Here is a 13,648-nt window from a genome sequence, read left to right on the forward strand (position 1 = left end):
GTAAACATATTTAACAGTGAGTAGAGTCTACACCTGAAGAGTTGAAATGCATCCTTCAAATGTGACCACTGTTTGTAATGTCTGTTAGATCACATCGAAATAACGTTCATTAATTTTATATTTTGACTTTATTATGTACATGATACATATTAACATTCGTCATTGGAAGGGACAGATTCAGGGGTGACAAATCAAATGCTATTCAAAGTGTAGCCATGTTTAAAACACCCCTTCACTCAAAGATTTCCCACTCGACTCAAGATGGATAATATAGTTCTCAAAGATCTAGGTGTGGATGGTCCTTCTCAAGCACACCTGAACACACACATGGAAGTTAGCCTTATGGACCCCTGCATTAAGCACCGCAAAAAGACTAAATGGAGTTCAAGTTTTTAGTGAGGAAAGTCTAAAATGTTTCCTGGAAGAAAAAAAAAAAAAAGGAAAACAAAACTTTACACTACTATGGAGCCCGAGAGGTGCTATGGAATACCACAGCACCGTCAGAGCTCCGCACTACGCACACAAATACTGTAAAAAGTTTCTGTCACTGTACTCAATTTTGGAATCAAAAAAGCTGCATCTGAGGTTACTGTGAGACATGTTCTGTGGAAATAAAATCTTACTCTACACGCATACTAGTAATGACTCAGACCATCAAATCACACATTCTGCTGTCTTTTCTAAATAATACTACATAATAAATACCTAGTTTGCATAGTGTGAACAATACAGTGATAACACAATGGCACTTGAAATAAATATAAACAAAGTAGGTGGAGTAAAAAGTGGAGTGAATGACTTTAACACAGCTCTTTCACCAGAATGGTCAAACTAAATCATTTGATCTCTGCATCCTTTACACAAACGTCCCCTGGGTAAAACAATGTGCAAAGTCACTGACAGAAGCATTAAAATATCTTTGTGAGCATTCACTTGGAGAAAGGTTTAGTAGTTCTTACAAATATCAATGTGAGTTATGGTCCTCCAGGATTGTTTGTTCACCAGCACAATAAGAATAATAATAATAATAATTTGGTTCATCGAAACAGTGCAAGAAACATCAGGAAGCCATTCAAACATATTATTTTCATTCATTCAGTTTTCATTCTGTATAATAACATTTGCATCGGTTTTAGGTAGATCTTCAAACGACTGCGGCATCACATCACACAAACAGCTCCGACATCTCAATTCAAACATGTTTTCTGATGGTCTGGATAACCCTCTTACACTGAGAGCCCTGTTCTTGTCAATGCACAAGAAGCATAGGCAAAGCACCCAAGTGCGTGAGACATAAATGCAGCCTGAATCAGCAGAAGGCAGTGGTCTCCATTTGGTTGAGCCTATTTTATGTCAACATGTTTGTTGGTCTCCAACCGTGACCGTGGTCATGAAGCTGCATGAGTAGAAGAGGTAAAAATAATGGCGCAGGGCACATCAGAAGTAAGCACAGGAGATTTAAATGACACATACAAAAAAAGGCATTTAAAGTCTGTTTACATTCAACACAAAGACACAACGGTGCTTCTGGACAGGCCTTCTATAGAAAGCATTCCAGTGAGCCAAATAAAGCAGTGCCAGCATTTGGTATTGATCCTGGTGAAAGTGATGCTTTTGTCTAAAATTTCACTTCTATCTTTTTATAGCTGCTTTTCCGTAAGTCATGCTCCGCCTACTGCTGACCACACGCTCCGGTAACAAAGGCAATGTGACTATGTTCCTCCAACATAAAGGAATGCTGTGTTCTCCAATAAATCTACCTACTGACAGTGTAACCTTCAAGTTTTTTTTATCATAAGCTGATCATTAAGAGTAGCCTGCCATGTTGAGGGAGTAATAAACACCCATTCTCACTGTGATGGAGGCAGGTGGTCGTATTGGGGATAAAAGAGCACCAGTACATCATATGATAATGCCAGTTAAATACACCGCGACCACCTCAGTGCGCTCATCGGCTGGGATTAACCAGCTAATGAGCAAATCGAGTTTCACTGATAAGCACTCCTCTCACACCTTCCTCTGACCAAATATCCACTGTAGCTAAGTGTAGCAGGCTGAGGAGGCCAGTTGTCAGGGGGACTTTGGACTCTGATGAGGAGAAGGCGTGGCTGGAAGAGCTGGTGATCGCCGCTGAACGTGTCAGTTTTCCAAAAAATAAAAATAAAGTCTCTCTGAAAGAAAAGGATAAAGGGAAGAAGAGGTGGAATTGGAAGAGTCATATTGTTTGTAGGCAGGCTGAGCGTCATAGGTTCATTCGTAGATGTTCAGGCCGTTTGGAGTTCATGGGGTAGGCCTGCTTCTTGTAGAGGCCGGCATTGATACCTGAAGGATGCCTGATGGGAAGTGGTGCAGAGGCCTCTGTGGTGTTGCTGCCGCTCGTGTCCATTTGCTCTACTGTGGACAAATCCATGGGTTGCTCTCCTGAGCTGCCTACCAAAGCTGGACCCCGGATCCAACAGTCTCCTCCTGCAAATTTCACCGGACTGGAAAAGAGGAAAGATTGAGAAATGTTGAATATTCCTCTAAAACAGAGTAGTAAGAACAGAGTAATTCATGGTGTGAACAGCTGCACCTGACAGAAAAATATACCTGTTGCTTCTTAAAGCTCCAAACGTTTCAGAGGAAAATCACCGAAGATGTTCTGACTGCCTGACAAGCAAGTGTTGTTTTCTTAATATCAAATTCAACTCAAGTTGTTTTCCACAACTGATGTTTTTATTTGACCAATAATAAATGTGATGATCACTTATTTTTCAGGCTTTCACAAAGTCCTATTGCGCCACTGGAAAAAAACTTATTTACACTTCTTACAATGATTTATTTAGGCCAAGCAGACTACTTTTGCAAGGTCAGCAGATGAGTCATCGAAGTGGGGAGGCATCTGTAGATGCAATTCCATGGAAGCAGGGACGAAAACAACTTGTTGTTACCTCACAGGTGTTCTTGGGCTTCCTGGAAACTTCCGCGGCGAGCGGACCTTTGGCTCAAAGGAGAACTTCTCTTTGACGTTTTCAAGCACAGATGGGGCTACATATGTGAAACCCTGGGGAAGGGGTGGGGGACAAAAGCACAGAGAGATCTGAGTCCACTTCTTCAAAGACCATCTTTCTGAAAACAACCCACAGCTGATGATGAGCAATGAAATGCTGAATAAACCATATCATGCAATGTGGTGGAACAGTGAGTGATGCTTCCAGGAAAAGCAACAGATGGGATGTATTAACTGATTCTCGTAAAACCTACTTGTTCTGAAAGGAAATAAAGAAAACATGATGTCCAGAGTTTGCCTCTGTTTGTGCGTCTGCTAGCAGACTACACACACATACACACACTCTCTCAGACACAGACACACACACACACACACAGACACACACACAGACACACACACACTCCATAATATGCCCAATCCACTGTCTATAAATAAAACCTTACATGAAAGTCATAGCATGTACATAGAATACTTGACTCTGATTGGCTTTGGACTGTGGGTCAGCTTTCACCTAACTGACTTTACCTCCTCACCGCATATATGTATTCTGCATCATTTATCATATCTTCCTTACCTGGCCTGTCAACTGATGAACAGCTCGTTGAATCTTGAGACCACAAAGCAACAACAGGAGATACAGAACTAGTTACTCACTAGGAAGACTTGATTGGCACTTTCGCTGAGCGTCGAGTCGTCAGGGCTGTCCACTGGAGTCTGGCTGGTGAACTTAGAGTCAAACTGGCTGACGTCATCAGCCGATTGCTGCCAAAAGAAGCAGGTCGGTTATTCATCTCGCAGGATCAGGCCACAGATGATGTTACTGCGTAAGACAAACTCACCAGGAAAGGTTTAAATGGAGGCTCTACTTTGCGAGCAAGGAGGTCATCCCAGTTTATATGCCGGAAAAATGGGTGGGCCTGTGAAAGATAACAATGGCAGGAGGGGCTTCATATGTCATGACCACCACCAAGTTCTCCAAAAGCATTTGTATTTTTCTGTGTCAACATATGAAGTCCAAGGAGAAGTATTTACCTGGACCTCAGCAGCATCTCCCGGTCCAGCCCCGAGTCGCAGTGAGGCATTTCGTTTCAGCAGCTGAAAGACAAAGTTTGGAGATTCAGTTTTCCCGCCGTCAAAGTATTTCAGCTGAGATGGTAAAGCATGGCATCTTACGAAGGACGATGCTGCTGCCCACCTTTTTCAGAAGGTCCCTGGCTTCTTGCGTGAGGTAAGGCGGAAGGCTGAGTTTGCATTTCAAGATTTTGTCGATCGTCTTCTTACGGTTTTCACCAGTGAAGGGGGGCTAAGAAAGATCAGTAGGTAGGAAACAAAAGGTCAGCCAACGCTCAACTGCTGAATTTGCCTTGTGATAAACTTATTTTGCCAATGGTACTATGGGATACATTAGTGTGCACGTACTGCGCCTGTTAGCATGTCATACATGAGTGCTCCCAGACTCCACCAGTCCACTGCCCGGTTATGTCCACTTCTCATTAGGATTTCTGGAGCCCTGGGAAATGAGAAGAGAGGGATAAAGACGATTCAGCAGATTGAATACGCTGTGTAAAATGCAGGAAATGAATAATCGGGTCTACAAACTTAAAGTGTGCATGATGGCTGTGCGACTTACATGTATTCAATAGTGCCACAGAAGGTGTGGGTGACTGTTCCGTCATGGATGGATTCTTTGCATAGACCAAAGTCTGTCAATTTCACATGGCCTAGATAGAACCGAAGCAAAAACATGAGAGTAACTACGCACCAAACAAACAAAAGATGAAGTATCAGATTACCAAGAGAAAGAATTCATTCTGGGATCAAAGCGTCATACTGTGGGGGTGGGGGGGTGGGGGACATGTCTCTAGGAGCATAACTGCCTTTTGTCAGGGACACTTGAGGTTTTTGTACCATTGTTATTGAGCATGATGTTCTCAGGCTTGAGGTCTCTATAGATGATGCCTTTCTGGTGCAGGTGACCCAGAGCCATCGAGATCTCGGCCAGGTAGAAACTGTTCGACGGAAACAAACAAATCAAACAAGTCAACAAGTGAAATCTGTTTCCGCCATTACCCGTCACTGTTTATGTATTTACAGTTACTTTTTCACTCGTATTATGTTCGATATATCCAAGTGCTCCTCGGTGATCTGCTGTCAGGGTGTTATTCTGGCTGCAGCACACACCCTTATTTGTTCAGCAGCTTGGTTCACGTAATCACCATTTTCATCTACAGGCTGTGTTTAGGAAACAGAACAACATGTGCTGCACCAGTTTGTCCCTGCTCACATATCTGCCAGTTTCCACAAAAGCAAATGCTCCTGATTTCAAATTCCCTGGAAGAGAATTGTTTCTGTTCTTTTCTGAATATCTGTGTCCTTAGAGGTGTTTGTTTAATTGTTAATATTAGGATGCCAGAGACAACACACCGACTCATAGACAACATCTGAGTCAACAAAAAACAAGAAAAGAAACAACTTGCAACACTGGGTGCTTGTCAAGATTCCCATTCTGTAACCATTTGGGAATGATTTCATACTGTAAATACTGGTTGTGGCCTTGAAAATATGTGGACAAACATAGGAGGTGTGAGTGGAAAAGCTGATGCTAGATTAAAAGAAATTTCATGTTAATGTGTTTGAGCCTAACATCCTGAAATAGAATAGCTTTTCGGCAGACATCTTTCCCTCACACGCATTTCTCAGAAAACCCCCACTGATCACCAGAAATCCTGGAAATAAGTCACAGTAAACCTGAGGTCATATCTGATCTCAGATATTTAAGATAGACTGAGTATTTATAGTGCTCTTATCAAAAGTGCACATCAGTGGCATTAAAATATGACACAAGGCTTTCCTTTAACCGTTGAGTAGCAAGCGGCTACATTTCGACTTGCAGGGGAAGATACGAACCACCAGCGGTGGGTACCAAACTAACTTACCATGCTGTGTCTTCCATAAAAATGCCCTCTCTTTCCAGTTGCATAAACAGCTCTCCTCCTGCCACAAAAGAAATCTGTCAGTCAACTGTATTCTTTTTTGAAATGGAGAACCAATTTTCACTATATTGAAAACAGACAAATAAACAAACAGACAAACACAAAACCTAAACTAGACCTGGACCTGGACATGTTATGATTTGTGCTGCATGTTTGATTGGGCTCCACTATGCTCACCGCTCAGATACTCTAGGATGAGGTACAACTTCCCGCCTGTCTGGAAGGCATAGATGAGGTCCACGATGAAAGGATGCTTCACCTCCTCCAGAATGTTCCTCTCAGCTTTGGTGTGCGCTGTGTCCTTTGCGTTTCGCACAATCATAGCCTGGCAAGGGGCAGAAAAGCACAGAAACACAGGGAGTGACACCAGGCAATAACGTTTATCCGCATTAAGGTGGCATCAAAGTTTCATCATCAGCTGCAGAAGTAGAGCAAAAATCAGGACACCAGGATTGTAGCTACAGTAAAGCTACAGCTAAGCCAATAAACAAAGTCATTAGCAAAAGCCTCAAGCTTCAGGGAACATGAGATGGCTTTTCAGGAACAGTCAGGCAACAGCTCTGTGTCAGCTGCAGACAGGAGGTCAAGCTGAACAGAAGCAGCAGCTATGAAGTTTCATGAGAAATAAACTGCTGCCATTATGTTGGGTGGTCCGCGCTTAGCTTCTGGCTTCAGATGTGAATGCCCCGGGATGTCAGCTACGCCATAAAAGACACATATTGTGACATACGGTATATGTGAAACACTATACACAGCTAAGCTGCATAAAGCTTAGGAAACAACTGAGCATCCAAGAAGCCAATTCCCTGTAGATGCAGGCTACTTGTATTTTCTTACATATGGATTAGATCATTCAGACGCTGTTTCTGACGCCACACTACTCTGTATGTGCACTAGGGGGCAGTTAGGTTCATCAGTTACTTTACATCAATTAGATAATTCTCACTTTAAAAGACTATAACCTTCAACCAAATATGACAAAGGCACACACACTTACCTTTTTCAAAACTTTCATAGCAAATATTTTCCCAGATGTGGCGCCGGATACCTTCCGCACTTGAAACACCTGTAAAAATGTACACAGGTTCAGACATTTACACAGTCTTTGTGCAGGGTTCACCGGGATGTTTTTTAATCCACATTAAATTCAGTTTAATACCACACAGTCATCAATGTGATCTCAGCAAGTATCAGAAACTGAGTGGATTAAATCTAAATGAGTCTAAAATAAGATTTGAGATAAGACTTTAAAGATTATTTCAGTGCTCTTGTAGATTCCTTATTGACTCTTCCCTTTGTGTTGTGCGCCAGAACTTTTCCTGTATATCTAATCTACGGCACTACACTTACTACATGTATTTAGGACAAAAAAATGAGGCAGATGTGACATGAAATCCACAAGCTAGATAGCGTGAATTAATTTCACTAAATGAACAAAGGTTGCTATGTTAATGTTTAAAAATGAAGAACGCATTGTTGTAAAAATCGGACTAAAGTGCAACCAGGGACTGAGCCAAAGAGTATGTTTTGCAGATCTCTACAGCATCCGGACACAATTCTCCAAACAATGTTTAAGGCCAATGAACTTGAAATCTGTGCCAACAAATACACTGTTAATACACCACAAAACTTTCAAAACAAATGATAGAGCAATTCAAAAACTTTAATTACTTTGTAATGCTGAGAAATAGTAAAAAAAAAAAAGTTGCAGAAATACTGTCTTAGTCATACACAAAACCACTTAAAAAAAGAAAAAGTTATGTGTCTGCTTGTTAAGTGGAAATGTTTCCAAAACAACTGTGATTTGCACTTTCTCTGTCATGCTTAGAAAAGAAGGAACGTCATTTTGGGTGGGTAATAGCAAAAGAACACAATGTTAACACCAAAATAAAACCATTAAAACAAGACAGAGCTGCTAATGTGACTTTGAGACGTCCTATGATTAGACCCAGAGATGTGCATGTGATTACAGTTGTGTTTTATGTTAACGTGGGTAAGATAATGTTTCTGGTATTCCAGATCTACAGATTGTTTTTAGTTACCCACAGTCTAAAAATCCCCCCCGTATTGTAATTTTAAGTATGTGCAATGTCCTCCTCCACAAACTGCCCATGTGACTGCAGGTCCCAAGCTAAAAATAATATGTTATTTCCCACATGAAAAAAATAAAAAATGATTTTCAATACATTTCAAATGTAAGGTGAAACTGTCATATCTAATCCCACTGAGAACCACACACACAGCTAAACAACAAGCTACATCATTACGAGCAAAGTGGAAGAAGTCAGTTGATGAGTGAGTGAAAAAGGATTTGCCTCACCTTTCCATATCCACCTTTTCCCAAAACTTTCAACAGCTCAAAACATTCAGGCCTGATCTGCTCCGTTCCCTTGTTCACGTTGTTCTCTGAAATCTCAAACTTCTCACAGTCGTCCATGTTACTGGTAAAACAAAGTATAAAAATATTAAACAGAAAGGCCACATTGAGGACCTTCACTCGGCACTGAGTTTACTGTAATTTCAAGACACGCAGCAGTATAATCAATAAGCATTTGGGTCTAAATATAGACATGGGTAATGGCAGAACTGAGGTTGATGGTAGTGCAACGCTGTTGTTGTTAGGAATAAACAGCAGACTGTGCACTGCTTAAGTGGCTCCTAAATGGTTTCATACAAATGTCCCTCAAATACATCCAGATTAGTGCAATGAAGACCAATTTAATTATACCTGCCTCAAGAGCCCCTATCCAAGTTATTAAGTCAGATTAAATACATTACATATGGATGGATGGTGAAGTAAAGGACAGCTCTAAAATAAAGGCGTGGAGAAACTAACAAATGGAGATGTGGGTGAAGGGATCACTGAAGAGATCATGATGTGAAGTCACTGGTCAACAGCTGAACATGTGGTGACAGTGTTAGACAGCACTGCAGCAACATCCCAACATCAACGACTGAATAGTTTTTAAGGGAAGATGTTCATCCAGTAGAGCTCCATGTCAGTTTCACCTTTAGTTTAGTTACTGCCACAGATCATTTCTATTGAGCCCAAATAAAAGCAGCGTGGTGTGTTGAGGTTACTTACAATTCAAAGCTACTGCACTGGTCCATGTATTCACTGAGCTGGCCCTGAAAACAGCAGCATACAGAAAGTGTTTATTACTCATGAAGCCAAATACTGGAGTCGACATCACTTTCAATTAAAAGACACGACTAACTAACAACGTAGTCTTAGTAACAATATTCAAATCCACTCCTCACTAAGCTAACAGCTATTTAATCAATGGGCGCTAGTAAAACTGTGACTTCACATCACTACAGAGCTGCTGGCGTCTGCAGGATTTCAGCCTGTTGTTGGTCGATGTCGTTGTCAAACGAGATCTACACGAAACTTGCAGATTTAGTTGCAAGTTAATGTTAATGTTCCGTACATTCCTGCAACAGAGGAATGCGGATGCAGAGCATAACACTGTTCAACGCATGACTCCATCATCGGACACGTCGCTCATGGAGTTTCGGCTTCAGGGGATTTCCAGGCGTCGTTTTCCTGAGCTTCAGATAACTCGTGTGTTCACATGGAGGAGGCTCCACAGCCTCTTCCGCAATAGGATTAGCATTTGCGGCTTATGTGCTTGAACAGTGGTGACTTTACGTGACATTAAATCGGGGGGGGGGGGGGGGCACCGACCTGCCCGCCAACACTTCTCTGTGAATGAAAACAGCCATTTTTCTTGTGAAAGTAACGAAACTGAGTTTTGATTGTCTACCGTGTTGACTCCAGCAGAGATGCAGCAGAATAAGTGTGTGTGTGGATCAGATGTGATGATGTTTTACTGTCGAGTGCCACATTCCGCGGGAAAGCGTTGGACGACTACATGTCCGATAATGGATGCTCGGCCTCTGGCGTTAGCAACACAGGCCCCGGAGTTGCTAAGTACTAGCTAGCTAGCTAACTAGCTAACAGCGGCGGCGTTAGCATCAACGTTAACGTAAACTCACCCCGTCCTCAAATTCGTCGTCAGAGACATTCTCATCCGGTTGATCCAAATCGATATCGAAAACCGCGGCCATGGCCACGGCACTTCACTCGGCGTTTAGTCAGAAAACACAGCCCCGCTCCCCCGCCTCATGGGAGAGCCATCACCGTCCCAGCCGGCTACAGCAGACAGCATGGGGCTAACGAGTAGCGTTAGCTAAGCTAAACACAACGAGCCTCTAGTGTCGGCAGCCGGCACTACTGAGCACAGACTGGCCGAGAGACATCCAAACAGGAGACAGCCTGCAGGGATGGACCAGGGAGAAACAGGATGTCTCTGTGCTGAATAATATCATATTTAGAAGTAACAGTGATCGGTGCTCTGTGCTGTCTAAAGGTCCCATTTTCATGTAACATATCACCCGGTTCATGAGCTTTATGACATTTAAAGCTGCTGACACTGAATCAAGAGAGGAGCTTTTTATTTTCACTGCAGAGTTCACTGAAGTGGAGCTCTGTATGAGGTCCCAACACCTCCCAGGAACTGGAACAATCATTTCATGTCCTGATTATTTCCTTCTTACAGAGGGTCACATCTAGGGTCACTGCCAGTCACCACCAGACCAACTAAATGTGTGTTGGCCCTGCTCCTGGTCCATGGTGGAGCTTAAGGTCACTTACAGGCAAACTCCTGATGTTGAGACCTTTTTATGTAGGAATACAGAAAACCAAACAAGTCCAGGATCTTTAACTGCACCAATATTGTAGCTGAGACTGAAACACTTTCATACTGGAGCCCTTATTTGTTCTGACTGGGGGGGAGTGGTGCTGTGAACACATCACAACAATAATAACAGCTGTTTATTTGCCACAATGAAATATATTGTTACACATTTGGGTTATGAAAGGATGCAAACTGATTTGTGTTCACAGAAGTTATTGTGATACGTCACAGTCTAAAGCACTGATGTAAACAGTAACATGAACTATGACTTTTTATTTTAGGGACTGGACTGAGCGGGACCTGCTATCACAGGTCTCACTGTCTGCTGTAAAAGTTGACTATTTGAAGTGAAGTGTCTGACTGTGGATGGTTCCACCCAGTCATAATCAGATCTTATCCATTGAATTCACTGCAGGATTTGTCTATTTTCCACTTTTCTCACCAGTAGGTGGCAGCAAGGAAAAGGGAATCCTTTAAGGATGTGAGCGCCCCTTTTCATTCATCTTTAAAGTTGTGTGTATTGATGATGCAGATCATTGTTGTTGCTGTACAGGAGTGAAGGACGGGAACACCGGGTTGTTTTCCGTCACACACTCGGAGCCTAGAAACACCACACAGTTTCAGAGAAAAAGGTAGTACAACTGGAATGCGACGTGACAAGTTAGCAGTACAGTTTTGTATTATTATTCAGGGAATTTGAACTCATCCACGAGTCTCAGGAAAAATATGAGAGGATTAATAATCTGTTTTGTTGACGTGTAGAAATACATGCGTCACATGTTTGCTTTTTCTAACTCGTACGGGAGTATTTGAAATGTGCTGCACAGGCAGTTGGATACAGTTCAGATACTTCATTTAAGAAAAATCAGCTGAAAAGATCTTTTCTAACATTTTTAAAGAGACACATTTGAACTACATTTTATTTCTTTTCACATTTTCCCTCTAGTACAAGCAGAACATACATTGTGTTAATAACATTTCTAGAAATAATATTATCTAAATAGTTTTTGTGCATGACGTCCACCTCTGACCCTCGCCAACAACACCTGATTTTTCTCGATGACAGCGCCAAACACTGAACTCTCCGTCCGTCATCTGTGGGAAAAGAGTTCCTCTGTTTTAGGTCAGCAGACAGGTGGTTTGGAGAATCTGAGGGGATGGCACGATTACTCATAATAGTGATGTGGAAAACAGGAAAGCCTGTTGGAGGAAGTGCATAATAAATAAATTGAATCAGCAGCAATCCCTTCCCGCTGCCTTCCTTCACTGGGCTGCAGATATGAAAGCACTCAGCAGGGCGCCTCAGCTGCTGCAAGTATTGATGAGCAATGAGGAACAATTACAGCGTGTTTCACCTCCTCCATACGTAAAAAAAAAAATAAAAAAAAAGTGACAATGATTACAGATGAAATCCCCAGGACGTCCCCTGCCTGGCAGCTGGACGGTCAGCCTTTACCACAGCTGCTTTTATTGTGGGGGGGTTTCCTGAAAGCTCTTTCTCAGAGGGTTGAGGAAAGGCCCCCTGCAGGGCAGCCTTACTTTGAGCGCTGCCTCAGTTCCATCTGATAGTTTGTTTTACTCTGATTGCCCGGTGATCAGAACCAGCTGCACTGAATAACAACCTCTGGTTTCTGTGTGTGTTCTCTGTTTTGTTTAGCTCTCTTTCTGTATACAAGAGAACAGACTAGACACTGGTAGAAAGTCACACGGCTCTGTTGTGGGTCCGTGTGATGACTTGAGGTTGGCATTGTGTTCATTCGAAATCACTTTGCATAACAACTGACTGGGTTGTGTTCTCATGTTTAGATTGTGTCAATATGGAAATCCATTCATTTAAACCAGAGGGTGAAAGCTGTCAGCATCTTCATTTTTATTTATTCTTTACCCTTTAAATGTTTAATGCAAGGCAAAGACTTGCAGCATGTTTTAGTCAGTCTGAGTGTGTTTTATGTGAACTATAAATACCAGTAATGTGAGAAAACAGTTGTGTATCTGCTTTTATGATGCTCCACTGATTAAATGGCAGGTGTTCCCCTTTAACTGTATAGCAGCTTGTAATGGACACAAATTTTCACCATGTGAGTTCAACATCTGATCAGAGCAGAGCTCCAACAACAACAATATGTAGTGAAAAGGTGAAAGCAAAATTTACTGTAACTCACAGGAGGAGGTCCGGGAGTTTATTTTCCAAAAGAGAGTAACATATCCAAGCATCTGGTAAAGTAATCCCTGTAACCCCTGCATATTGTGTTTATTTTGTGCAAAGGGCCACTAGTCTCACGGGGTCAGCCATAATATATACAGTACGTCAGGTCAGCCGCACTGGATTTTGGCTTCCATGTGTGTCAGCACAATAAAATAGTAAACCACATTTGAAATGTCAAACCGAAACAATGCTTCATGGAAGTTGTGTTCACAGCACTGCAGCAGAAATGATAGAAACACTCACAGCCATATTATACAGTGTCTGCACTCTTTAGACGTAGATTTTTAAACCTGAGTGTGACATAACGACAATAAAAGGTGATTAACTGATGGTTTCTGGCAAACTAACACGAACACAACACTTGTCGTCTTGTCCTGGCAGAAATGGCCTTTGTATATTTTAGAAGTAAGAAAATGTTTGATGTCCTTCAAGATAGTGAGCGGATTAGAAAAGAAGTTCAAGGGCTGAACGAAGGTTTTCATCAAAGCGTTGCCACTGTGTGAAACTAGTGTGGACACCTTCTTGTTGGACTGTCTCTGGAGTTTCCTAAGTCCAGTCCCTTCTTAAAGAAGAACTCTCTCTTTCTGGTACTAAAAAGATTTAAGTGCTTTATATCGAAGTAAAAAAACGTGTGTGTCTACGATAGATGCTGGATCCCTGCAGGCAGCAGCCAGAGGTGTGACATAAAAAGAAGGAGCATGAAGCACTCTGGGGGCTCAGGTGAAGTACCACAGCAGAAACGAGGGTCCAGATCAACCGG

At 42.2% G+C, this 13,648-nt stretch overlaps 1 protein-coding gene across 1 annotated transcript; it reads right to left on the reverse strand.

The window, feature by feature from the left end:
* Positions 1 to 109: 109 nt before the first annotated feature.
* On the reverse strand, positions 110 to 10,211 carry rps6kb1a (ribosomal protein S6 kinase b, polypeptide 1a). The gene is made up of 15 exons (XM_026371261.1): positions 9,982 to 10,211; positions 9,068 to 9,111; positions 8,303 to 8,423; positions 6,980 to 7,048; positions 6,160 to 6,307; positions 5,926 to 5,983; positions 4,898 to 4,998; positions 4,620 to 4,710; positions 4,409 to 4,499; positions 4,185 to 4,292; positions 4,022 to 4,084; positions 3,829 to 3,906; positions 3,644 to 3,751; positions 2,931 to 3,043; positions 110 to 2,483 (listed from the first exon to the last, which is right to left on the reverse strand). The coding sequence occupies exons 1-15, from the start codon at positions 10,051 to 10,053 to the stop codon at positions 2,243 to 2,245; spliced, it is 1,506 nt and encodes a 501-aa protein (XP_026227046.1). The 5' UTR covers positions 10,054 to 10,211; the 3' UTR covers positions 110 to 2,242.
* Positions 10,212 to 13,648: the final 3,437 nt, after the last annotated feature.

This window comes from Anabas testudineus, chromosome 14 (genome assembly GCF_900324465.2).
Source record: "Anabas testudineus chromosome 14, fAnaTes1.2, whole genome shotgun sequence".
Taxonomy (NCBI): domain Eukaryota; kingdom Metazoa; phylum Chordata; class Actinopteri; order Anabantiformes; family Anabantidae; genus Anabas; species Anabas testudineus.